At 49.1% G+C, this 26,755-nt stretch overlaps 1 protein-coding gene across 1 annotated transcript in view; it reads left to right on the top strand.

Moving 5' to 3' along the window:
- Nucleotides 1-26,755, top strand: part of ABLIM1 (actin binding LIM protein 1) — a 364,303-nt gene that overhangs the window by 163,665 nt on the left and 173,883 nt on the right. Inside the window, 2 exon segments of the mRNA XM_029610466.1 lie at nt 7,088-7,271; nt 9,145-9,257. Coding sequence (XP_029466326.1) covers nt 7,088-7,271; nt 9,145-9,257 — 297 coding nt within the window.

Genomic DNA, 26,755 nt, shown 5'->3' with positions numbered 1-26,755 from the left:
GCGTTTCGAAAGGGTGCGTGATACTGGGCACCCGGTTGGCATGCATCTGTCGAGCTAGAATCCCCCTTTGATATTGGAAACCCATCGTGGGAAAATTGTCGGGACGCAGCCCGAAACAATAGAAAACGTGTTGGGGTATCTGACTCAAAGGCTTGGAAAAGAAGTGAAGGAAACGCACCTGGGGGAGTTCTCTGCAGAATTTGTGTAGAATTTCCCCTTCCGTGCAGAATCTGGCACAGGGAGCAGAAGGAGACGAGACTTTTTTTTTTTTACCTGCAGACTTTGCAGCAAGTTTAAAAGACAAAGTGCGCACCTTCTCTTCACTTTCAACCTCTTCCCGTGCACTTTTGCACCTCCTTTGTTTAGTAGAGAGCTTGAAGAACGGAGAAGTAGAACAACCCAGTAAAGAACCACGGATAAAACCCAGAAGGGTCCTTCCAGTTTGCCCAGTTAAGATTTGCCTGCTTTGAGGGGGGGGGAGGGCAGGGTGTGGGTACAAATTCCCGTACACAACCCAACATCAGCTTCCCCCTCTGCTCTGCCGTTGACTCGGGCCTCCGCACCCTTTTCCTATCGCAGCTCTCCATATCTGTCCCAAGTCTGTTACCGTGAGGGCCTTCACCACCGCTGCAGCCAGACCACGTCGGACCTTCTGGACCACGTTACGCAGCGCTCTCCACAGAGACCAAGATTAAGGAGGCTGTTGTAATAAATACAATCTTCCCGTTGCACATTGGTGCTTGGGCTTTAACTATGGTCCATCCCAGGGCCGGGTTAAGGCACGCTGAGGCTCCTAAGTTATGTGAAATTTAAGAGCTGCCATAATATCAGCAAAAAAAAAAAAATGCAATTCTTGAAATTTAGGTTTTTTATTTATTTATTTTATTTATTTATAACTTTTCTATACCGAAGTTCAAATAACAGAGTTAATTATCACTCCGGTTTACATTGCAACCATAAAAACAGTGACAAAGTTGTCTTACATAGAACAGGGGTTTTTTTGTTTTGTTTTTATTTTAATTTTTTTGGGTTTTTTTTTTAAATTTAGAAGCCTCCATAATCTGAGGTCCTAAACTGTAGCTTAGGTCGCTTGTGTTTAAATCCGGCAGTGGTCGCTCCTTGCAGGTCACTGATGCTGCCGCCCACCACGGTTTAGCGCTGTCGTCATTGCTCCATGCAGGTGACCCCCGTCCTTTCTTGCAGGCCTGATCCGGTTGTATCCGTGTTTGCTTAGGGTTGTAACCACTTGCACCCTGCTGCAGATTTACCCCAATGCCGCCTTCGAAGCAGGCCCAGATTTTAGCAAGGCAGCCGCCTCCCGTGCCAAATTTTGCTGGTCGCTGAGGAGTCCCTGCTGCCCTGCCAGTAGCCAGCGTGGCAGCCACCATTTTTTTTTCCCTCCTCGGGCGGGCCCGCAGCAATGACTCGATCAAAGGTTAGCGTGCGTGCCGTGAGCGGGCGTGCGCACTCGTAGGCCCCACCTCTTCCTCTTGCACTAGCTTCCTGTTCACCAGGGAAATCCACGTGAGGGGCGGTGGCCACTTCCGCGTGCACTAGCTCATGGATCCCACCCTGACTTTTACTCACGTTATTGCCGCGGCTCAAGCTGAAGAGGAAAGGTTCAGCTGCCGCAGGCCTGGAGGAGAGGGGAGATGCAGCACGGGAGGCCCCCACATCCTACAGTGACTGATTGCTAGGGGAGAGGGCAGACTTCCTTCCTACCCTGAGCCCGAGCCCCTCATTCCTTCTGCCATTCCCTAAGGGCACCCGAGTTTAAATCCGGCCTTGCATGGACGCTGCCTGTAGTCACAGCGCTGCTGCCTTGGGTTTTAACCACCGCTTCATGTAGGTTTAAGCCCGGTGATTCATTACCCTCCTATTTGCGCCCAGGCATCACCTGTATATAATCCCACCCTCCCAGCCCTGGGGAGCATTGGAGCAGCTCTGCCAGGGTCTCAGGGCATCATGGGCGTGGCAGGGCCCAAACTGGGCTGAACACTCTCCCAAAAAATCCAGTGTTCTTTTTGCTGAAAAAACTAAAAAAAAAACGTATTTTACACGCACATGTGAACGGTAGAAAAAACATCTGGTTCAAATCACAGTCCATTTCCAGAGCCGCTTCACTTGCCATTTTGGTCAGATGATAAAAAAAAAAAAAATCACAGTCCAATATCTTCTACTTGCCAGATGTTATACTTTTACTCTTCTTCTCTATTCCCCTGAATCTCTGTGGCTCTGGCGTCTCTCACTCCATAGTCTCTCTCTTTCCAAGGTTTCCCCTCAGGCTCCTCGCTCTCTCACAACACCTGACAGGGCCTCCGCCCCCCTCTGTAGGCAGAGGCAGCTCTTGGCCCACACTGGAGCCACCTGGCAGGCACCACTTTCCCCCAGGGTGGGGGGAGGGTCTGCAGGCCCCGCATACTCTGCGACTCCAGTTCAGTCTCTCGCACCTGTGAGTCCTCCAGTCTCTCTCGCTCGGTCACTCCGGCCCTCCCCGGGGTCTTCGGGCAGCACCGCAGCCTCCATGTAGCGCTTCTGCAGGAGGCAGTGCTCTGAATGTAGTGGCTCTCAGAATGGCATAGATGTCCCGGGCGCCCTTCCTCAGTGCCAGCCCCCCTCATACCATTCAGACTCGCTCGCCCGTGGGCCAGAGTCACAGAGCCTCCCCTACCTGGGGCACACACTCACTTGGACTCTCCTTCGCCTGTCCCCCGTTCCAGTCAGAGTAACCTTTTCACTTCCTAGAGAAACCATAGAGCCTAGTAAGGTACAATACCCTGACGCCATCTACTGGCGCCAGTGCCACATGCGCTTATCTCTCTCAATTTTTTTTTTTTTTTACCGGTTTTGACTCCAGCATCAGCTGGGGGAGTCCATTTCGTGCATCCACGCATGCATAGTTTTTGATGTTACTCCTGAGTCTCTGAAAAAGGTCTGCTTCTTGTGTCCAATTTATACCTCGGAGGTATTCAAATGTCACTATCATTCCCCTTCCCCATTTTTCCTTTCCTGTAGGCTGTTCGTATTTAGTTTTCTCCGTCTCATTTCCTATGGCTTTTGTTGCAGACCCTCCGTCATTTTGGAAGCCCGTCTCCGATCTCCATCCTTCCAGAGGAACGGCCTCCAGGACTGGACACCCTATTCCTGTTGAGGTTTCGCCAGTGGCCTGTACAGATTCATGATCACCTCCTTTTCCTGCTGGTTATACCTCTCCCTGGCTCTGGACGCCATCTTAGCACACCTTGAGATCATCAGACCTATATCACCCCAAGGTCTCTTTCCTGGTTGGCGCACATCGGTTTCTCACCCCAGTGGGGTGCATTGCTTCCTTGGATTTCCTTGCCTCAAATGCACGACTGCACTTTTTGCATTGAATTGTAGCTGCCAAGCATTAGACCACTCATCGAGCTATTTCTGATCCCTTCTCGTTCTGTCTGCTCTCTCGGAGGTGCCCACTCTGACGGAAATCTTAGTGTCATCCACACAGAGCGAACCTTTTCCTTCTAACCCCTCCGCCGCATTGCCTACAAAGATATTGAACAGAATGAATCTCTTTAGAATGCCACTAATCACCTTCCTTGCGGGAATTCCATTTACCATGACCCGCTCTCGTCTTATCCCGCACGCCGCCCTCGTACTCACTTCCAGCCAGCTCAGTTTGTTGGAAGAGGAAATCGGTTTAGTGTTCTAGGGAAGAGTTGGCCAGAACTCTGGGTACTTCAGCAATTCACGACCTAATTTCGTGGAGGACATGTTGGTAGTTTTTAATCATGACCTTTCTTAGCTGCTAAACATAAATCAAAGTTTTGACAAAATGCTAAGTGTAATCATCAGAGGGGATGGCTGCGCTGTGTAACTTGTTGCGATGGCATCCAAAGACCTCAGTATCACTACAACACTTATACTTGAAGAAACCACAGTACAGATGCAGCAGAGTAACCGGGATTTCAATTTTAGATTTAATTACACGAGAAATTGGTATAGAGAAGCCTTCATACATGGATCTGATTCTTGGCACCTTGGAGCTTCAGTATCATCGCTACCCCCACTATAATCCTCGCCTTGTTAACGTCCACTTATTTTTTTTAATTTATCCACATAGTGTCGTCTGTTAAAAATTGGTTGTTAGAGAGTATTAGTGTTCTGAATCTGGTAACCCGACACGCATGCTGTGTTTGGATAAACTTGTGCCTCAAGGGCTAGTGCAGACTGCTTCCGTTTGCCAGGGTCTGTTTGCACAAGACAAAAGGATCTTTTCAAAATTGCTACTCTGACTTGGCCACGGCCCTGCGTCGCTCTCGCTCTGATAGGCTAGTTCCCCTGCGTAGACCTCGTGCATTGCTATTCATTGCATAGGTTAGCACAAGCCGTGCCGTGCTATTTCCTCATTCAGCCTGCTCAGCTCAGCTGCGTTCAGAATGAAAATCCAATATTGCTCTGGCTTATTTAATAAAGCTTGTTTGTCACCTCCCCTCCGTGGAATCTGGAATTGCTCAATAACAATCCATGACAACTATAATGATGTGATAAACGATGCATAACTACCCAGGGCCCGGACTTTACTATCAGTCAGGTCGTACGTGACTCCCCAAACGGAGTCAGTATTACATCCACGATAAACTCGACACCGAGAACCAGGATACGGCCCTATTGGTCCTTGTATTGTTTGGGCACACAGATCGCAAGGGTCACACACGGTATGACCTCCCTGGTTGATTTCTCCATCGACGGCTGGAAGAGCCAGCCAAGCTCCATGTTCCTCACTATTTCTGCCCCTTGACTATGCCACCTGCTGGATGGGTGGCTGGGGTTATGCCGGTGCTCTCGTGAACGGCCCAACGCGGGGGATACCAAAAGACATTTCAAATACTGTGTCTCACATTGTTCCAGGCCCAGCACTGCATGCATTCTAATGAGCTCATTAGCATGCAGATACATTCTAATGAGCTCGTCCATAATGTGATCAATGCAAATCAAACAATGTGGCTTGCTGAAAAATTCACGAGCTTAACTGCCCCCAGAGCTTCGGGGGATTAACGCACAACCCAAAGCTCCAGGGGCCTTGTCTTAAAGGGGCCACTCAGTCCTGCATAAAGCCCATCCCTCCCCCTGACCCCACGAGTTGGAAGATGGAGGTCGTCGGGCCCGGAGGCTGGGGGGGGGGGGGGGGTGCTTCAGGCTCCCACTGGACTTCCAGGGACACTTTTTTGGTTGGGGGGGGATCTGGGCGGGGGGTTCACTAGACCACCAGGGATCTTTTAACGTGTTAAGGGAAGGGTCCAGAGGGTGGAGAGTCTACTGGAGCACTAGGGATAGTTGTTAGTCTGTAAGGGGGGTTAGGATGGGGCAGGGGTCCTGGCCTCCGGGCACCAAATGTGATGGGTAGGGGCAGGGCTTGTGTAATGGGTGGGCAGGAGGGAAGGGGACTCGCATGGGGCTGAGCGGCCCCTTTAACCAATGGTGGCCCCCACAGTCCTAGGGCCGCCATTATGCATTGCTTGATGGGGCTTTCGCTGGGGGGGGGGGGGAGCAATGCCGCGGCTTTAGTGAATAACCCCATAGGTTTGTACCCGAGCCAGTGGAGGGTGTGGAGTGGCTTGCCCGAGGTTGCCCGCGACTTCCGTGGCAGAGCCAAGGCCAAGAGGAGAGGTCGGTGGCTCTTGGTAATCCAGGACAGTCGGTGACGACCCGAGGCCGACCTCCGCCCAAGGACCACTTTTTTCAGTCCTTGTTCCGTGGGGCTGTCGGAGGCAGGAGGCCCCAATTTCCTTGCTTCCTGCAGCCCCTGCCCATTGCTGGCCCCCGTGGGTGGCTTTCTCCGGGCTCTGCCGGCGGTGGAGCCGATTGAGCACAGGTCAGGGCTTTGCTGGTGCCGAGCGTGCAGTCCCCTCTTCCAGGAAAAGGAGAAGGGCCCGCAGCTGTACGCAGACGTGATGCCGTGATACAGAAATAATAAATAAATACAGAAGTGATGTCGTGATACAGAAATAATAAATAAATACAGAAGTAATGCCGTCATACAGAAATAATAAATAAATACAGACGTGATGTCGTGATACAGAAATAATAAATAAATACAGAAGTAATGCCGTCATACAGAAATAATAAATAAATACAGACGTGATGTCGTGATACAGAAATAATAAATAAATACAGAAGTAATGCCGTCATACAGAAATAATAAATAAATACAGACGTGATGTTGTGATACAGAAATAATAAATAAATACAGAAGTATTGCTGTCATACAGAAATAATAAATAAATACAGACGTGATGCCGTGATACAGAAATAATAAATAAATACAGACGTGATGTTGTGATACAGAAATAATAAATAAATACAGAAGTAATGCCGTGATACAGAAATAATAAATAAATACAGAAGTATTGCTGTCATACAGAAATAATAAATAAATACAGACGTGATGCCGTGATACAGAAATAGCGCTGCACGGCGAGTTTCCTGAGAGAAGGGATCGTGGCTCTTAAGTTTTAGGTCCCGTTAAAGCTTGTGTCCGTGGCGGCACCTTGCGGTCTGATCTTTCAAGAGAGAGAAATGGACAGAAAAATAAATCATTTCCACGTGTGGGGGGTCATACTCCGCCCTGGGTCTAAAACGCTGAAGTCTCCTTTCTGAGAGGGTAACAATTAATGTTCTGGTACCTAAGGGAGTCCAGGGAGGGAAGCCACAAGCCCCTGTAGAGGAGGCATTTTGGGTGCCTTTGGCAAAAGTCTTCTGTTTCCCCACAGCAACCAAGAACCGTTAGATACCTGGGAATCTCTCTGTCTGCCTTGAAGGAATCTCTTTCCCTGTTTTTTTTTTATTTGTCCCTTTTTCAGTAGGCGCTGCTCTGGCCCTCGGGGGCCGCGCTCGGGCTCTTGGGGTTCGGGAGTAGCCACAGCCCTCTGGCCTAGCCCTCTGGACTTAAAAGCACTTCCAGCGCTTAGGAATGCGGTCCACGTCGAGCCCGGCGCGCACGAGACGACTCGTTCTCGGCTTTCCCAGGGGCCCTGGATTTCCATCCTGACCGGATCTTGCTGTTCTTACGCGCGTGTGTGTGTCTTTTTTGTCTTTTTTTTTGCAGTGTGCGGCTGCGACCTGGCCCAGGGAGGTTTCTTTATTAAAAACGAGGATTACCTGTGCACCCTGGACTACCAGCGCCTGTACGGGACCCGCTGCAACGGCTGCGGGGAATTCGTAGAGGGAGAGGTGGTGACGGCCCTGGGGAAGACCTACCACCCAAACTGCTTTGCCTGCACCGTCTGCAAGTGAGTCCTTCCGGCCACTGCCCCGCCCCCGTCCCCGCACGCTGCGCTGCTCCATCTCCCTCGCCTCCCAAGTGACGTGACCGTGGGCTTTTTGTTCTTCTTGTTGTTTGTTTGTTTGTGGCTCTAGACCACCTTGAAAAGGTTGTTTTTAAACCCAAGGTGGGTTTGCAGCCATTCAGGTATGATAATTCCCTCTCCCAAGGAGCCAGGGTGCCTACCTGGATACCCGAGGCCGCGGGAGAGACCGTGATTTGCCCACCGTCATGAGGGGGAGCGTCTGTGAGGAAAAGAGGGATCTGAATCCTGGGTTTTACCACTTCTGATGCTGGGGCGAGGGTCTGCGCTTTTACTAGAGAGCGGAAAGCAAAGAGCTCTGCCAGTTTGGTTGGGAAGAGCAGTGCGGTTTTCCGGCACATAGCCTGCAGTCCATCAAACCCCCGGGGGGGGGGGGGAGGAAGGTGTGGTCTAGGGGTGAGAACCAGGGACGTCCGGGTTCAAATCCCACCCGTGCTCCTTGGCACCTTGGGGTAGTCATTTTACCCTCCGTGGCCTCAGGGAAGCTCTCCTGGGTAGGCACCTACCCTGCGGCGCCTGAATGTAACTTGCCTTGATCTTGGGGTTTGGAAAGGCAAGAAGTTCAAGACAAGTTACAGCTACAGCAGCCATCACTTGCAGATAGGCACAGCTTTATTTTGGATACTAACATTCAGTTTTAAAAAAGTCTTCATTCTGCATAGAGGGAATAGATGGAAACGAATGACACGCGGAGCCATTCCCGGCTGTCGCTGGATTTAAAAACCATTCAGTTAGCATGAGAAATGCTGCCTTTTAGAAAACTCAGTCTGGTTTTGAATGCATTGCTCTTCTCAGGACCTGAAGCTCCTGCAGTGACAATTCAGGTCAGAAAATCCCATTTCCTTCCAGCAGGTGGCACTTTCTCAGGGGAGAGGTAGGAGGGAGAGAGCGAGGGGCAGGAGGGAGAGCGCTGGAAGAGGAGGAGAAAAGGGGAGAGCAAGGGGGAAGGGGTGGAGAGAAGAACTGGAGAGGTGAAGCAAGAGAGGAGGGCAAGAAAGATGTTAGCAAGGAAGAGAGAAGGGGTAGCACGAGAGAGAGAGAGAGAGGCCCCACATGGAAGGAGAGGGGGAGAAAAAAAGAGCAGGGACTGAGGGAGAGAACTGGGGATGTGGGGAAAGATGAGGACGAGGGAGAGAGAACCAGGGATGGCAGGAGGAGGAGAGGACTGGTGGTTGGGGTGGGGGGAGAGCGAGTTGAGGACCCTGGATTGGGGTGGAGGGGAGGAATTCAGGGAGGAAGGACATGAGGAATAGAGGAATAGAGGAGAAGGCATATGGGGAAGGGGGAAGCAGGCTGGAAGAATGGGAGGAGGAGACGGAGAGAGAAAAAGAAAGTGTTTAAAGCACCAGGACTATGGGGGAGGAGGAGAGCAGAGAGAGAAGGATGGAGGGGAGGGACTGTGCCGGAGGCCTGGAAAGTGTCCTGCTGTCTGCTAATTATGAAGATAGGGACTTAGAGCTGGGGCGGCCACATGGCAGGGGAGAAGCGTAAGAAAAAAGCGAATGCCCCGTGCTTCTGGGCCCGGGAGCTGGGCGGATTGGGGGCCACGGGGAGCCCCCGTCTCTTCCGCTTCCCGTAACGTCGAGGAAGGAAGGAAAGCTGAGCAGCGCTAACCTCTGCCCCTGTCTGAAAGGAGCCGGCCAATTTACGGCCTCTGCCAGCCTTGCATTTCTGGCATTTTTGGCTTGCGTTTCTGTAAGATATTGATTGCACCTGAGAGAGAGAGAGAGAACCGATAACGCACTGAAATTACCAGAATGACCTTGAAAAGCTCTCTGCTGTGCTTTTTCCCTTCCAGACGCCCATTCCCACCCGGAGATCGTGTAACTTTCAATGGGAGGGACTGCCTCTGTCAGTCCTGCGCTGTTCAGCCAATGTCGCCTGGTCCAAAGGAGCTCTCCAGCTCAAGCTGTAAGTACCCCCTACCCCCCTAAGCTCCCAGCATGCTCCCTGTACTGCCCGAGGCTGCTCTCATATGTGCCCCAGGTTTGCTCTTTGGTACTGGTCCATGAAGAGAGATATTAAACATATCATACACTGCCAGCTAAACAGCTAAGATCCCTGCCTCTGAGGTGCATAGACCCATCCGGCGTGGCGTGCAAGTGAGAGAGAAGCTCCCTGCCTCTGAGGTGCATAGACACACCCGGCGTGGTGTGCAAGTGAGAGAGAAGCTCCCTGCCTCTGAGGTGCATAGACACATGGTCCGTCCTGGGCTCTGACACTAGGAATGGTGTGGTAGAGAAGCTCCCTGCCTCTGAGGTGTATAGAGACACCCGGTGTGGCGTGCGAGTGAGAGAGAAGCTCCCTGCCTCTGAGGTGCATAGACACATGGTCCGTCCTGGGCTCTGACACTAGGAATGGTGTGGTAGAGAAGCTCCCTGCCTCTGAGGTGTATAGAGACACCTGGCGTGGCGTGAGAGAGAGAGAGAAGCTCCCTACCTCTGAGGTGTATAGAGACACTGGGCGTGGCGTGCGATTGAGAGAGAAGCTCCCTGCCTCTGAGGTGTATAGAGACACCTGGCGAGGCGTGAGAGAGAGAGAGAAGCTCCCTACCTCGGAGGTGTATAGAGACACCGGGCGGGGCGTGCGAGTGTGAGAGAAGCTCCCTGCCTCTGAGGTGTATAGAGACACCTGGCGTGGCGTGAGAGAGAGAGAGAAGCTCCCTATCTCTGAGGTGTATAGAGACACCGGGCGTGGCGTGCGAGTGTGAGAGAAGCTCCCTGCCTCTGAGGTGTATAGAGACACCGGGCGTGGCGTGCGAGTGAGAGAGAAGCTCCCTGCCTCTGAGGTGTATAGAGACACCGGGCGTGGCGTGCGAGTGAGAGAGAGAAGCCCCCTGCCTCTGAGGTGTATAGAGACAGCGTGCGAGGCATACGAGTGAGAGAGAAGCTCCCTGCCTCTGAGGTGTATAGAGACACCGGGCGTGGCGTGCGAGTGAGAGAGAAGCTCCCTGCCTCTGAGGTGCATAGAGACACCGGGCGTGGCGTGCGAGTGAGAGAGAAGCTCCCTGCCTCTGAGGTGTATAGAGACACCGGGCGTGGTGTGCGAGTGAGAGAGAAGCTCCCTGCCTCTGAGGTGTATAGAGACACCGGGCGTGGTGTGCGAGTGAGTGAGAAGCTCCCTGCCTCTGAGGTGCATAGAGACACCGGGCGTGGCGTGCGAGTGAGAGAGAAGCTCCCTGCCTCTGAGGTGTATAGAGACACCGGGCGTGGTGTGCGAGTGAGTGAGAAACTCCCTGCCTCTGAGGTGTATAGAGACACCGGGTGTGGTGTGCGAGTGAGAGAGAAGCTCCCTACCTCTGAGGTGTATAGATACTAGGAATGGTGTGGTAGAGAAGCTCCCTACCTCTGAGGTGTATAGATACTAGGAATGGTGTGGTAGAGAAGCTCCCTACCTCTGAGGTGTATAGATACTAGGAATGGTGTGGTAGAGAAGCTCCCTGCCTCTGAGGTGTATAGAGACACCGGGCGTAGCATGCGAGTGAGTGAGAGAAGCTCCCTGCCTCTGAGGTGCATAGACACGTGGTCCGTCCTGGGCTCTGACACTAGGAATGGTGTGGTAGAGAAGCTCCCTGCCTCTGAGGTGTATAGAGACACCGGGCGTAGCATGCGAGTGAGTGAGAGAAGCTCCCTGCCTCTGAGGTGCATAGACACGTGGTCCATCCTGGGCTCTGACACTAGGAATGGTGTGGTAGAGAAGCTCCCTGCCTCTGAGGTGTATAGAGACACCGGGCGTAGCATGCGAGTGAGTGAGAGAAGCTCCCTGCCTCTGAGGTGCATAGACACGTGGTCCGTCCTGGGCTCTAACACTAGGAATGGTGTGGTAGAGAAGCTCCCTGCCTCTGAGATGTGCAGTCTCACTGATGCTGTCAGTGAGAGAGGTCTAAGGCTTTGGATGGTGTTGCTGATGAACACGGGAGGATATTTCTAGAGAATGGATCCTGCTGGGTCCAGAATACTATAACACCATCGCCTTGTAAATCCAAGGTTAAATGCCGTAGCTCTCAGCATCTTAATCCCGGGCCTGTCCCCAGCTGCTTTTCTTTATGGATGTGAAACGAGAAGCTCTCTCTTTTGGGAGCGCCGGTGGTCTGCACTGGTGCCGAGGGACACAACATAACAGAAGATAAGACTCGTAAGGCCCCTCCAGGCTCCCCAGTCTCACTCCTGCCTCACCAGCATAGGCCCCAGTTGATTTCGGCCTCTCCCTTCCCTTCTTCACATCTAAGGATCCTCTGTGAGTATCCCAGGCTTTTTCGAGCACCGTTACTGCTTGAGCCCCAAAACACCCAGCTCCGAATCCCATCACTGCCATTCACTGTGACTTCGAACAAATCTTTTGACCTCACTGCCATTGAGAAATGGGGACAGGGGCCTTTTAAAACCATGCGCCTTTTTATGGAGAAACCGATAGGACGCCTGGCAGTTTTCCTCATCTGCGCAGGGACCTCCCGGGAAAGGGAGCGCTCGGCCCACTCTCTCCCTTGGTGCATTCAGAGCTGCCACCAACGCTGCCCAGGTGTGTCCCCTGCTCCCGGACAGCCGTCAGCTGTTATGCTGTCTTTTGAACGCTCCCAGGGCATAGCAAATGGAGCTAAATTATCCATTGTAGCCTCCCTGGATCTTATTCTGAAGTCTCCTTTCTCTTTTTCTATCTGCTTGCCTTTACCTCTCAGCTTCCTGGAGTCCACCCTCGGCCTGTCCGTACGACCTTCGTGCTTGGAAGCTTTTCCACTCCTTATTGGGCAGCAGGCTGGCCCCACATCAGGTCCAGCGTCACTGTTCAGCTTTTCCATTGCTGTCGGAGCTGGGGCTGCGTGCCTGGGCCGGAATAATTGTTCTCTCTCTCTCTCTCTCTAATCCTTCTCGTGAGGACAGGCTGCTTATTCTCTTCCCTGGAAGCCAGCGATTAGATGTTGGTGAAACGGCGGAGAGGAGCTTGGAAAATATGAAAAGCACGCCGGTGTCCGAGCCCAAGTTCCCTGCCGGGAGGGGTGTGGATTGCTCACCAGGACAGAAGGGGATTCGTGGACAGGAGCACGTACAGTATTATCAGGTTGCCGCCAGCCACGGGATACGAAACGCAGTCATCGTCTTGCTCAGTGCAAGCTTTATTTGTAACCCACGAAGATGACAGGTTCTCCTCGCCGTCGTTTACCAAACAGCATTTAGCAGCAGGTTCACAGGACTCAGTCCAGTCCAGTCCAGTCCGGGTCAGAATATTCCGGTTATCTTCCACAATTACTTCCAGCAGGTTCAGCGGGGTTTCTTCCCAGATACTCGGGGCTCTGGATCTTCCTCACCCCAGCGTGGCTCACAACCCTCAACATGCTGGGGAACACGCAGATACGCCCAGCGATCCCCAGTTCAAGTCTTCCAGGGCAGGGTCGCAGGGCTGGTGAAAGCAGAGCTGTGCACAGTATTCCCCGTGAGGTCTCACCAGGGGCAAGATCACCGCCCTTTCTCTGCTGACCCTTCCTATCCCTATGCAGCCAAGCAGCTTTCTGGCTTTTGCCAGAGCCTTCTTCATGTCTCTGGCCACCTTGAGATCATCAGATACAATTGCCCCCGGATCCCTCTCTTCTGTTATGCATAGAAGAATTTCACCCCACCCACCCCCATGTGTTTTTGCAGTGCAAATGATTGACTGAATATTTTGCATTCAATCTTAGCTGCCAAACCCTAGAACCATTCTTCAAGGTTTGCTAGATCCCTTCTCATATTTCCCTCACTTTCCTGGCTGTCCACACATTTGAGGATTTTGGTATCATTGGCAAAAAGTCAAACCTTTCCCGAAAATGTTGAAAAGGACTGACCCTCGTGGTACATTGCTGGTAACCCTCCTCCTCGTAGAGTCAACTCGGTTTACCACTGCGTCTTGTCGCCTCCCTCTCAGCCAGTTCCTAACCTAGGGCCCCTACCAAGGGCGCTCAGTTTATAAGCCCGTGACGCAGCACTGTCAGAGTCCTTACTGAAATCCAGGCGCACTATGACTCGCACTCTCCCACGATCCAACTCTCAGGTCACCCAGTTCTTCTGACGAGATCTACCTCTGGTGAAGCCCTGCTGCCTCGGACCTTGCGATCCATTGGATTCCGGAAACCGCACTCTCCTCCGTTTTAGCAGCGGTTCCATTAATTTGCTCACCGCAGGGGTCAGACTGACCGGCCTGCAGTTCCCAGCTCCTCCTTACTGTCACCGTTATGAACAGGAAGCACGTCCAGCTGTCTGCAGTCCTTCTCCCGACTCTGAAGAAGCATTGAGAAGGTCAGCCAGCGGTGCAGTTCTCCTAATACCCTCAGATGTGTCCCATCGCCTCCTCGACAGCACACTGTTCCAGAAATGGATTGGGGGTTATCTCACTTATTTGGGTTTGTTTCATGTGGTCCTGCTCCAGGCCCTTCCACAGTGAACATGAAATATTTGTTAAGCGACGTCACTCTTTCCTAATCAGCCTCTCCATATTCCTCCCCTCCACCTCTGAGTCTCACAAAGCCACTTTTGCGCTTCTTGCTCTCACTAACATCTCTCATCCCCTTCCCGTTTTACCCTATTAATTACTTTTTCTTCCATTTGCATCTTCTCTCTCCTGACTACTTTCCCAGCGATTGTTGTCGGCGGATCTCAGGTCTTCCTTCAATGCCCGAGCCCAGTCCTCGCTCTGTTTAATGACCCGGCCCGACCGTTCTCTGGCTCCTGTGCTCTCAGGCTTGCTGTATGAAAGGGGTTTTTTTTTTTTTTCCCTTTCACTTTCAAAGCCACTAACACTGAGAGAGCAGAAGTAAGATTTCCAAAAGCATAAAAACACTTTCAACTTTGGTTTAAAAAAAAAAAAAAATGTTTTCTGCATTATAAAAGACCATGGAAACCTAAAAGCCAGATCTCTCCATCACTGTCCCTCTATCCTTCTCTCCTCTCTCTTCTCATTCTGCAGTCTCTTTGCATATAATCTGTCTCTCTGTGCTCCTCTTCCTCCTTCATTGGTAATCTCCTCCACCCTGCAGCCTCTCTCTCTCACCCTCTTATCCCCTTTGCTATATATTATCTCTCTCTCTTTCTATCTTGGACTGTGTAATGTTTGGCTCGCTGCCTATAAAGTCTTTTTTTGTCCGACAGTCACGGGTCCCTGGCTCTCCTTTTCCAGAATGGCCTCTCCGCCGATTCCTCATTTCCAGGCGTTTGTGAGTTCGCTGCACAGAGCACGTTATCAGCGCTGACAGGCAGGATGAAAGCCCAGCGTATCCAATCCCCAGGCACACAACACGTGCCTGCCAGGCCTGCAGAGAGCGTGCTGATACTGCAGGGCACGGTCAGTGCTGGGACGGGCCGGAGGGATGGCTAACCTGGCCGCAGTGTGCTCCATGGCCTCTTCTTATTGGCTCCGTCTGAGTCGCTTTTGCAAAAGATAGCAGTGAATACCGTACAGGGAAGACGGGCCGCTTCAGATCCAGATGTGGGTCCGAACCTCTGAGCAAGCTGTAATCAGAAATCTGTTTTTTTGTTTTCAGCAGCTGGGAGTCTCCTGGCTTGACTCACGGCTTTTAAGCGCGGTGTCCCGATTGTTGACGCAAATCCGGTTTGAAACACTGTGCAAGCCGCCCGAATGATCTGGCTCACCAAGTGAGGGAAGGCAGGAAGGTGTCTCGGGGTCTCCACACCTTTTTTTTTCCAGCTGCCTTGTGATATTAAACATCAGCCTTCCGGCACCAGCATGCCAAGTGAAGATCCTAAGAGATGTTCTGATGTGATGGGTGGGACTGGACTGGGTTTAAGTACAGACTTCCATTCCCTGCACACTGCCAGGCCTGGCGGGGAGGAGGCAGTGGGGAGCTACTGAGCCCATCAGAGGAGATGGCAGTGTCATGGTGCCAGGCGTGGTGTGGAGGAGGAGGCAATGGAAGGGGACTGGGGGTTGGATATAGAAAAATCACAGAGGAAGATGACCTGGCCTGAAACGCCTGTCAGTGGAAGTGAACGGATTCTGGGCTTGGGACTGATGGGAGGGCAGTGGTCAGAAAGGGGTTGAGTGCTCATCAAGCCAAAGTGAAATGATCTCAACCGAAGGCACCGATGTGGCCTTTTTCTGCCGTCATTTCTGTGTTACTGCAGTAAACAGGCAGCAGCCCAGAGTAGGTGATTCAAGTTGTGTTTTCAGTGTTGGCCTGAATAAGATCCTGGGATACTGTCTTGTATGCGTCCTCGTCTTATAATGATGCCAGTGTTGTAGTTACAGAAGGGGAAAGGAAGTGCACTTAAGTCCATTAAAAAAAAAAATCTTCTCTGAAGGGCTGTTCAGACATTTCAAGCTGGGAGCTGTCCGCTTCCCAGGCCCTGCTCTTGATTTTCACATCTCTGCTCCGCTTTCTGCTCTTTACCTCGTTCGTGCATGCACATACAGGACAATGCGATAAATTGCTCCCAGTCCAATGCACGGGTTCACGTGTGGTTGGGTGTGCGTTTTGAGCAGGCAAGACTAGCACCCGATGCAGTAAGGAGAAGAGCGCGCCCCAACAAACGTGAACCCGATGGCGCCCAGTGCATGCAAATTCCATTCAGATGAGGACACTTAACTATGACCACCTGATGCAGGCAAACGTTGGGCGCCCTACGCACATTTTTCCCCGCATGGGAATTTAACCCCAGCTCCGGAGGTGGAGCAAAGTCCACTCGCAGCCAAGGGCTCATGAGAAACGTTCCAAAATATGGTCCCGTGTGTTGCAATAAATGTGTCCCCCTCCTCCTCCTCCTTAGTATCATCCTGGCTCCTGAACTCACCGCTTGTGGTGGCGAGAAATAAATGCACGTTGATTGGCTCAGAAAGAAGTGCGCGTTTCTTCTGACTGCACAATTTCGACACCCGTAGAAATGGGCCCCTGATACAAACTGCAGCATTGAAATTGGCACCTCAGCAAAATATCCAAAAGAAGCGCGATCAAAACGGACACTCGTGTGGAGCGCCTGTTGCAATTGTGGGCGCCCGATGTAATAACCTCTTCTGAGCGTCAGAGTCCCACATTCTCCCGTAGCACGCGAACCCTTTTTTTACGCTGCCTCTCATTTAAACATTGTACCGGGGCGCACAGGAATGGTGGCTGCGCGCGTGTTAGGGAAACGAGCGCGCTTCTTATTGCAGCGGCCTGAAAGTGCATCCCGAGGGGGGTTGGTAAGACGATGCTGCCCTCTAGTGGCCACAGGCAATACTGCGAGTTATTGAACACCACTTTAGGTAGGAAAGAGCATTCCCGTTACTGCATTGATCGCAGAGCAGAAAAAAAAAAAAAGGGAGTCCTTGGTAGCTGTGATTCCTTTTATTATCCCCACATAAGGATTATTCCTAGGTGGGTGCTGCACGTGAGCTTTGGAGGCCGCACAGATCTTGGCCACATTTGAAGGAAGGAGCTAGGTGGACTTCGCAGCTGGGCCACTCTGTAATTCCTCTTACACTGCCCCACCAGGCCCGAGCTTCGTTTAGTTCTCAGTAAATTAAATCGGCAGCTGATTCATTATGGAGGAATGAGGATTAGTATTATCCAGAGACATCACAAACCACCCTGGACTGTAGTGTTCCAGATCCTTTCATGGGCTGGAACATAGTAACAAAGTAGCTTTGGGCAGAACAAGACCCAAGTGGTCCCTCCCGTCTGCTAAGCAGGTTACCCAGTCAACATGGGTGACCCTTTTTCTTCATAGTCATCCTTCAGCCATTGGGATTCTCTGTGTTTATCCCCATGACCTTTTTGAGTTTTTACCATCTTTGTCCTCACTACCTCCTCCGGGAGGGCACTCCATGCATCCAGCACCCTTTCATAGCCCTGCCCCCCTTAAGAACATAAGAACAGGCCATACTGGGTCAGACCAAGGGTCCATCAAGCCCAGCATCCTGTTTCCAACAGTGGCCAATCCAGGCCATAAGGACCTGGCAAGTACCCAAAAACTAAGTCTATCCCATGTAACCATTGCTAATGGCAGTGGCTATTCTCTAAGTGAACTTAATAGCAGGTAATGGACTTCTCCTCCAAGAACTTATCCAATCCTTGGAGCTTCATATTATAAGCCCTTGTTCTACAGTTTTCTTTCCATTGGAAAAAGGTTTGATTCCTTTACATTATTAATACTTTTCAGGTATTTAAACGTTTGTATCTTTTCTCCTACACTGTATACATATTTAGGTCCTTCAATCTTATTTATTTATTTATTTTATTTAACAATTTTAATATACCGACATTCGTAGAGCACATCACACCAGTTTACAATTAACTAAAAGAGAGGAAAAATTACATTGAACAAGGAGGGGGGGAGAGGGGAGCAGGCAAGAAAAGGGGAGAAGAGCGGGCAGGGGGCGAGTAAAAACTAAGAAGAGATATAGGAAAGAAGTTAAGAAAAGAGAGTGGAGAGTAACCATAAAAAACCATAATAATTTAATGCAATATCACATTATGGGGAAGGAATACATACTGAGTCTGGGTTAGCCGTGCACAAATATACTGGGTTCTGGGGGGCTGGGGGAGACACTGTCTAGGTTTGATTAGCATCCGGGTAGGCTTGCTTGAAAAGCCATGTTCAAGATGGAGATCAGTGGGTAGGGAGTTCCAGAGGGTAGGACTGGCAATGGAGAAGGCTCTTTCTCGAGTGAGGGAAAGGTGTGCAGTTTTAAGGGATGGGATGTGAAGGGGACCTACTAGGGAAGTTCTGGTTGGACGGTTAGAGGAACGGAAACGAGGCATTTCCTCGAGTCAGGCGGGACTGTTAATGTAAAGCATGTTGTGTAGGATGGTAAGTGTTTTGTATTGAATGTGGAAGGGGATGGGTAGCCAGTGAAGATCCTTTAGTACGGGGGTGATATGGTCCCTTTTACGGGTGCTGGCTATGATTCCCGCTGTGGCGTTCTGCAGGATTTGAAGGGGTTTGATGGTGGAGGACGGGAGGCCTAGGAGGAGTGAGTTGCAGTAGTCCAGTTTTGATAAAATGGTCGTCTGCAGAAGTCCTGGGCGTGGAGGAGAGTGGCTTAAGTTTTTTAAAGATGTGGAGTTTGTAGAGGCCTCCTTTTAGCAGGGACTTAGTATGGGGTTTGAAGTTTAGGAGATGATCTAGTAAGACACCTAGGTCTCTTACGGAATGCAGGGGGGTATGGGCTAAGGTAGAGTTGTGAGAGGTGGATTGTGATGTATGTGCTTGTTGATGAGAAATGATGAGGATTTCAGTTTTTGATGCATTTAGTGCAAGGTGGAGGTTGGATAGTAGGGAATTGATAGATACAAGACAAGATTCCCAAAATTGCAGGGATTCTTGGAGGGTTTTTTGAATGGGGATAAGGATCTGCACATCATCAGCAACAGGAAAAACTTCAGGCCTAGGTCAGAGAGTAGGTGGCAGAGTGGCAAGAGATAAATATTGAAGAGGGTAGAGGATAGGGAGGATCCTTGGGGTACACCTTGTGTGAGGGGAATGTGCGAGGATTCAAACTTGTCTATTTTTACTAAGAACTCTCTGTGGGTGAGAAAAGAGGAGAACCATGAGAGCGCTGTGTCGGAGATACCTCTCTCTGCCAGACGTGACATGAGGATTTGGTGGTTGACAGTATCAAAGGCTGCCGAGATGTCTAGGAGGACAAGTAGATACGATTTACCTTGATCCATGCCTTTGAGGATGGTGTCTGTAATTGCCAATAAAAGATTCTTATCTCAAAACTCTTTTTGGCGCAAACCCAACCCCATTTTGGTTGCCCTTTTCTGGACCACCTCTGTCCTGTCTCTGTCCTTTGTGAGATACGGTCTCCAGACCTGAACACAGGTGAGGCTTCACCAATGACTTGTAGAAGGGCGTCGCCACCACCTTTTTCCTGTGGGTTATGCGTCTCTCTATCCAGGTCGTGGGATAAACACAGAGGATACCAATGGCTAAAGAATGGAGATGGAAAAAAGGATAATCCGTGTTGATTGGGGTATCCAGCCCAGCATCTCTCTGGATTTAGCTATAGCCTTAACACAGTGCTTCGCCGCCTTCAGATCATCAGATACTAACATCTTGAGGTCCTTCTCCCTGTTCGGGCACATCAGTCTCTCGCCCACCATCGCACACTGCTCCTTTGGATTTCTGCACCCCAAATGCACGACTCTGCACTTCTTGGTATTGAATCCCAGCTGCCAACCCTTTGACTTCGCCTCATACTTTCTTATTTTCTGTACTCCTTCAGGGGTGTCTGCTCCGTTGCAGATCTGCCAAAAAGACAAACCTTTCCTTCTAACCCCTCGCTCACAAAGATATTGAGCAGAGCCGGTCCCAGAACTGATCTCTGAGGCACTCCACTTATCGCTCCTTCCTCCTCAGAGCTGGTTCCATTTACGACTACTCGCTGCTCCAACGGCTGTTTTGCTTTAAATTCTCACCGCCCGTTGCTTTCTTTGAACTGTAAATCTTTGGACGGCATGCAGAGTGTTAGCCGCCAGGCGCACTATGCATCCTGGAAGACAGAATAACTCCCTGCCTGCCAGATCGGAGCTGGAAGGGCTCCATACGGTTCTGAAACCAGAAGCAAGGACAGCATTTGCCCTGGGATTTCATTTCCTGTAACTTCCAGAGGGGAAAATCTTCTGCAGGAAGATCTGCTGGGGCTTTGGCTTGAGCCTTAAATTTGCCCCTTAGAAGCAAAATGTGCTGTACACAAAAGTGGTACAGGGTTTCTGCTACCTTCAGTCCTTCTTTTTCCTTTGCTTCGGGTAATTGTGTGGAACTCATGCCTGGGACCGCAAGTTGCGCTCTTTGAACTCCGTGCCGCCAGAGCTGGCTTGTGGATGTTCCTGACCTGAGGCCCCAGCGCTGCTGCAAGGTGCCGCCGGTCTGACCCTGGGCGTGCGCGGGCTTCGTTTCCACTCGGCGCACGTAGAGTCAGGGGGGTGACGGAGCGACTTCCCACATGCTCGGCTCTCAGATTGGGCCTCCTGAATCCTGGCTCTCTGTGCTCAGAGTACAGACACCCGGAGAAGGGTGACCAAATTGATGGGGTGGTCTCCATCAAATGACTTGTGAGAGGATGAAGGACCTAAATATGTAGACCCTGGGGAAGAGGAGGTGCAGGGGGGATATGATACAGACTTTCAGATACCTGAAAGGTTTTAATGATGCACCATAGACAAACCTTTTCCATTGGAAAGAAATCAGTAGAACTAGGGGCCACGAGATGAAACTCCAGGGAGGAAGACTCAGAACCAAGGTCAGGAAATATTTCTTCATGGAGAGGGTGGTGGGTGCCTGGAATGCCCTTCTGGAGGAGGTGGTGAAGACAAAAACAGGAAATCTAACTGAAAGGTCACGCAGGAAATCTAACTGAAAGGTCACTCAGGAAATCTAACTGAAGTGTACATCTCCTAAGGGATTGTTTTGCACTAATTTACTTTAGAAGCACATTATAAATTAGAAGGAAAGAGCTCAGTAACCCACATTCCAGTGGAAACACTGAGAGGAGAGGATCACCTTGCTGGTGGCTGAAAGGAATCAGTAAGTTTTTGCTTGGGACATTGACATTGACTTTTTTAAAAGTATTGGGGCAAAGTTAACTATTTGGGAATATTATTTAGTGTGTTTGAGTGTTTGTGCCTTTAATAGTCAGGCAGTGAATAAACAAGTTAGACTGTTTGTATTTTTAAATAGTCAGTCAATAAGGTAGCAGTAGGTTGGTAGTGAATAAATAAACAAGTTAGACTGTTTGTATTTAGTCAGTCAAAAAGGTAGCAGTAGGTAGGCAGTGAATACACAAGTTAGACTGTTTGTATTTAGTCAGTCAATAAGGTAGCAGTAGGTAGGCAGTGAATACACAAGTTAGACTGTTTGTATTTAGTCAGTCAATAAGGTAGCAGTAGGTAGTGTGTTTATTTTTTAAAAGTCTGCCTGACTATTAAAGTGTCCTCCAGACTTTTAAAGAGCTAAGTGTTTTATTTAATAAATAACTGAGTGCATTGTATTGAAAAACAAAAAAAAACAACCCCACAAAAAAGTAGCCAGAAGCTAGAAATAAGCTAGGAGCAGTATAAACCAAAGTAAAAAAGTTGAATAGTTCAGCTCCGTTACTCACCTTGGAAAGGTGTTGAGGTAGTGTGATTAGGTTTGAATAGGGAACAACATTTGTTAATCAAGGGAGCTGTGAGTCACTCAGGCTGACTAACTAAAGTTAGACTGTTTGTATTTCCCAACCCTCCCACACCATACCCACCCACCCCTAGCTCATCCCTTAATTTATAGGCAGGTGCCACTTGCACAAAAAAAACAAAAAAAAAACCCTATCAACAAAAACTTTATTGAGAATTCGATCAGACCCCAGTAGGCCACTACCAGACATATAGTGAATTCACTAATACATTTAAAGGAACTTAGACACATTCCTACTCCCATAGCAACCTAAAACTTAACTAGGAACTGATCAAAATTGAGATGAAGGCAGCAGTCCAGCAGCAAGAGGGGGGCTTCCCAGTCTTTTGCATCGAGTGTCACATGTATGATTTTTTACCCACCGGTGAGAAGTTGTACATGTGCATGCGATGCAAAGAGCTCCTGGCTCTCAGAGAACGAGTCCGATCTCTGGAGGCTAGAGTGGCAGACCTGGAGGAGCTGAGGGAGACAGAGAGGTATATAGATGAGACCTTCAGGGACATAGTAGTCCAGTCCCAACTTCAGACTGGCAGCCCTGGTGCTGCCTTGGAGGAAGAAGGTCTCATAATGGGAGAGCACCAACCAGGTGTAGCAGGAAACGATCCTGTAGCAAGGACCTGCTCTCTAGGTGATGCATTGTCCTTTCGCACTGAGGATATCTCCCCAAGGCCTACTGCCCAGGAGGGAAGGGTTAGGTCGGCCGTCATAGTTGGTGATTCGATTATTAGGAATGTAGATAGCTGGGTGGCGGGTGGGCGTGAGGATCGCCTGGTAACATGCCTACCTGGTGCGAAGATGGCGGACCTCACGCGTCACCTAGATAGGATTTTAGACAGTGCTGGGGAGGAGCCGGCTGTCGTGGTACACGTGGGCACCAACGACATAGGAAAATGTGGGAGGGAGGTTCTGGAAGCCAAATTTAGGCTCTTAGGTAGAAAGATTAAATCCAGAACCTCCAGGGTAGCATTCTCTGAAATGCTCCCTGTTCCACGCGCAGGCAGAGCTCCGGAGTCTCAATGCATGGATGAGACGATGGTGCAAGGAAGAGGGATTCAGCTTTGTAAGGAACTGGGGAACCTTTTGGGGAAGGGGGAGTCTCTTCTGAAGGGATGGGCTCCACCTTAACCAGGGTGGAACCAGACTGCTGGCGCTAACCTTTAAAAAGGAGATAGAGCAGCTTTTAAACTAGAACAAAGGGGAAAGTCTTCAAGACAGTCGCTCAGCAGCGCATGGTTCGGAGAGATGTATCTTTAAAGGATACTAATGATGCATTAGAATTAGGGCATCCCGACAGTGAGGTTCCAATAAGAAAAGTAGTCCAAATGCCTGTAACTAAAAACTCACCTGAGCTAAAAAATTCTAACTTATGCCTATCAATTAAAAAGCAGAATGAGAATACAAACAAAAAATAAACTTTGAAATGTTTGTATGCTAATGCCAGAAGTCTAAGAAGTAAGATGGGAGAATTAGAATGTATAGCAGTAAATGATGACATAGACTTAATTGGCATCTCAGAGACTTGGTGGAAAGAGGATAACCAATGGGACAGTGCTATACCGGGGTACAAATTATAACGCAATGACAGAGAGGAGCACCCGGGAGGATGTGTGGCGCTTTATGTCCTGGATGGCATAGAGTCCAACAGGATAAACATCCTGCATGAGACTAAATACAAAATTGAATCTTTATGGGTAGAAATCCCTTGTGTATCAGGGAAGACTACAGTGATAGGGGTATACTACCGTCCACCTGGTCAAGATGGTGAGATGGACAGTGAAATGCTAAGAGAAATTAGGGAAGCTAACCAAATTGGTAGTGCAGTAATAATGGGAGACTTCAATTACCCCAATATAGACTGGGTAAATGTATCATCGGGTCACGCTAGAGAGATAACGTTCCTGGATGGAATAAATGATAGCTTTATGGAGCAATTGGTTCAGGAACCGACGAGAGAGGGAGCAATTTTAGATCTAATTCTCAGTGGAGCACAGGACTTGGTGAGAGAGGTAACGGTGGTGGGGCCGCTTGGCAATAGTGATCATAATATGATCAAATTTGATTTAATGACTGGAAAAGGAACAGTGTGCAAATCCAAGGCTCTCGTGCTAAACTTTCAAAAGGGAAACTTTGATAAAATGAGAAAAATTGTTAGAAAAAAACTGAAAGGAGCAGCTACAAAAGTAAAAAATGTCCAAGAGGCGTGGTCATTGTTAAAAAATACCATTCTAGAAGCACAGTCCAGATGTTTTCCACACATTAAGAAAGGTGGAAAGAAGGCAAAACTATTACCGGCATGGTTAAAAGGGGAGGTGAAAGAAGCTATTTTAGCCAAAACATCTTCATTCAAAAATTGGAAGAAGGATCCAACAGAAGAAAATAGGATAAAGCATAAACATTGGCAAGTTAAATGTAAGACATTGATAAGACAGGCTAAGAGAGAATTTGAAAAGAAGTTGGCTGTAGAGGCAAAAACTCACAGTAAAAACTTTTTTAAATATATCCGAAGCAGAAAGCCTGTGAGGGAGTCAGTTGGACCGTTAGATGATCGAGGGGTTAAAGGGGCACTTAGAGAAGATAAGGCCATTGCGGAAAGATTAAATGATTTCTTTGCTTCGGTGTTTACTGAAGAGGATGTTGGGGAGGTACCCGTAATGGAGAAGGTTTTCATGGGTAATGATTCAGATGGACTGAATCAAATCACGGTGAACCTAGAAGATGTGGTAGGCCTGATTGACAAACTGAAGAGTAGTAAATCACCTGGACCGGATGGTATACACCCCAGAGTTCTGAAGGAACTAAAAAATGAAATTTCAGACCTATTAGTAAAAATTTGTAACTTATCATTAAAATCATCCATTGTACCTGAAGACTGGAGGATAGCAAATGTAACCCCAATATTTAAAAAGGGCTCCAGGGGCGATCCGGGAAACTACAGACCGGTTAGCCTGACTTCAGTGCCAGGAAAAATAGTGGAAAGTGTTCTAAACATCAAAATCACAGAGCATATAGAAAGACATGGTTTAATGGAACAGAGTCAGCATGGATTTACCCAGGGCAAGTCTTGCCTCACAAATCTGCTTCACTTTTTTGAAGGAGTTAATAAACATGTGGATAAAGGTGAACCGGTAGATATAGTATACTTGGATTTTCAGAAGGCGTTTGACAAAGTTCCTCATGAGAGGCTTCTAGGAAAAGTAAAAAGTCATGGGATAGGTGGCGATGTCCTTTCGTGGATTACAAACTGGCTAAAAGACAGGAAACAGAGAGTAGGATTAAATGGGCAATTTTCTCAGTGGAAGGGAGTGGACAGTGGAGTGCCTCAGGGATCTGTATTGGGACCCTTACTGTTCAATATATTTATAAATGATCTGGAAAGAAATACGACGAGTGAGATAATCAAATTTGCAGATGATACAAAATTGTTCAGAGTAGTTAAATCACAAGCAGATTGTGATAAATTGCAGGAAGACCTTGTGAGACTGGAAAATTGGGCATCCAAATGGCAGATGAAATTTAATGTGGATAAGTGCAAGGTGATGCATATAGGGAAAAATAACCCATGCTATAGTTACACAGTGTTAGGTTCCATATTAGGAGCTACCACCCAAGAAAGAGATCTAGGCGTCATAGTGGATAACACATTGAAATCGTCGGTGCAGTGTGCTGCGGCAGTCCAAAAAGCAAACAGAATGTTGGGAATTATTAGAAAAGGAATGATGAATAAAACGGAAAATGTCATAATGCCTCTGTATCGCTCCATGGTGAGACCGCACCTTGAATACTGTGTACAATTCTGGTCGCCGCATCTCAAAAAAGATATAATTGCAATGGAGAAGGTACAGAGAAGGGCAACCAAAATGATAAGGGGAATGGAACAGCTTCCCTATGAGGAAAGACTAAAGAGGTTAGGACTTTTCAGCTTGGAGAAGAGACGACTGAGGGGGGATATGATAGAGGTGTTTAAAATCATGAGAGGTCTAGAACGGGTAGATGTGAATCGGTTATTTACTCTTTCGGATAATAGAAGGACTAGGGGACACTCCATGAAGTTAGCATGGGGCACATTTAAAACTAATCGGAGAAAGTTCTTTTTTACTCAACGCACAATTAAACTCTGGAATTTGTTGCCAGAGAATGTGGTTAGTGCAGTTAGTATAGCTGTGTTTAAAAAAGGACTGGATAAGTTCTTGGAGGAGAGGTCCATTACCTGCTATTAAGTTCACTTAGAGAATAGCCACTGCCATTAGCAATGGTTACATGGAATAGACTTAGTTTTTGGGTACTTGCCAGGTTCCTATGACCTGGATTGGCCACTGTTGGAAACAGGATGCTGGGCTTGATGGACCCTTGGTCTGACCCAGTATGGCATTTTCTTATGTTCTTATGTTCTTATGAAATGAGGAAAGAGTACATGGGGGTAATTTGCTGGTATGGGGGTTACTACCCTTAACCAATAAGCCTTCATACTGTTGATGCTGCTCCATCATTGCTCTCTGCTTTAATGGCAGGGAGAAGAGGAAAAGGGGAGTTGGATTCCAACAGCAAACAACAAGGATATTGAATTTTGCGGTCAGAGAAAACAAATAAGCATAAGGGTAACTTGCTTATGCGACTGTTACTATCCTTAAACAATAAGCCTGAAACTCTTGATGCAACTCCAACATTGCTCTCTGCTTCAACGGCAGCGGGTAACGGGGAATTGGACTCAAACAGCAACCAACAAGGGCCTGGACTTTGATGGTCTGGGGGTGACTTGTGCGGCGCGGCAGAAACTAGCATAAGCTTGCTGGGCAGACTGGATGGACCGTTGCTCCTCATTTCTATGTTTCTATAACGAAGTCTTCCAGGGATGAGGACGCTCTGAGGTCCAGGTGCAGCTGTACCGCAGCACATTGAATACACACAGTCGGGTTTCACTGAAGTGTGCGCTGAGTTTTATCATGAGGAACTTTCCAGCAATAGGAGCTGCAAAGGGGGGTGTTGGAAATATTCAGTGAAAGGAGGGCCCTAAGAGGCTATTATAAAGGATGGCTGCCCGAGTCGTAGGAGGAGACCAGGCTTGGAGATCGTTGTTGAAGAGATATCGGCATATCTGGGACTTTTGAATTCCAGTCACCCTGAGTTTATTGTAGTTTAGCGGGGGGGGGGGGGGGGGAGGGGCCAGCTGTGCACAGATGTTCTCTCTCACACATTTTCACACATGTACGTGTGCATTCTCCCTCATTCTCACACGCGTGCTCGCTCATTCTCTCCCCACCTGAAACCCAC

This window comes from Rhinatrema bivittatum, chromosome 7, assembly GCF_901001135.1.
Source record: "Rhinatrema bivittatum chromosome 7, aRhiBiv1.1, whole genome shotgun sequence".
NCBI lineage: Eukaryota > Metazoa > Chordata > Amphibia > Gymnophiona > Rhinatrematidae > Rhinatrema > Rhinatrema bivittatum.
This window is presented reverse-complemented; position numbering and strand designations above follow the sequence as displayed.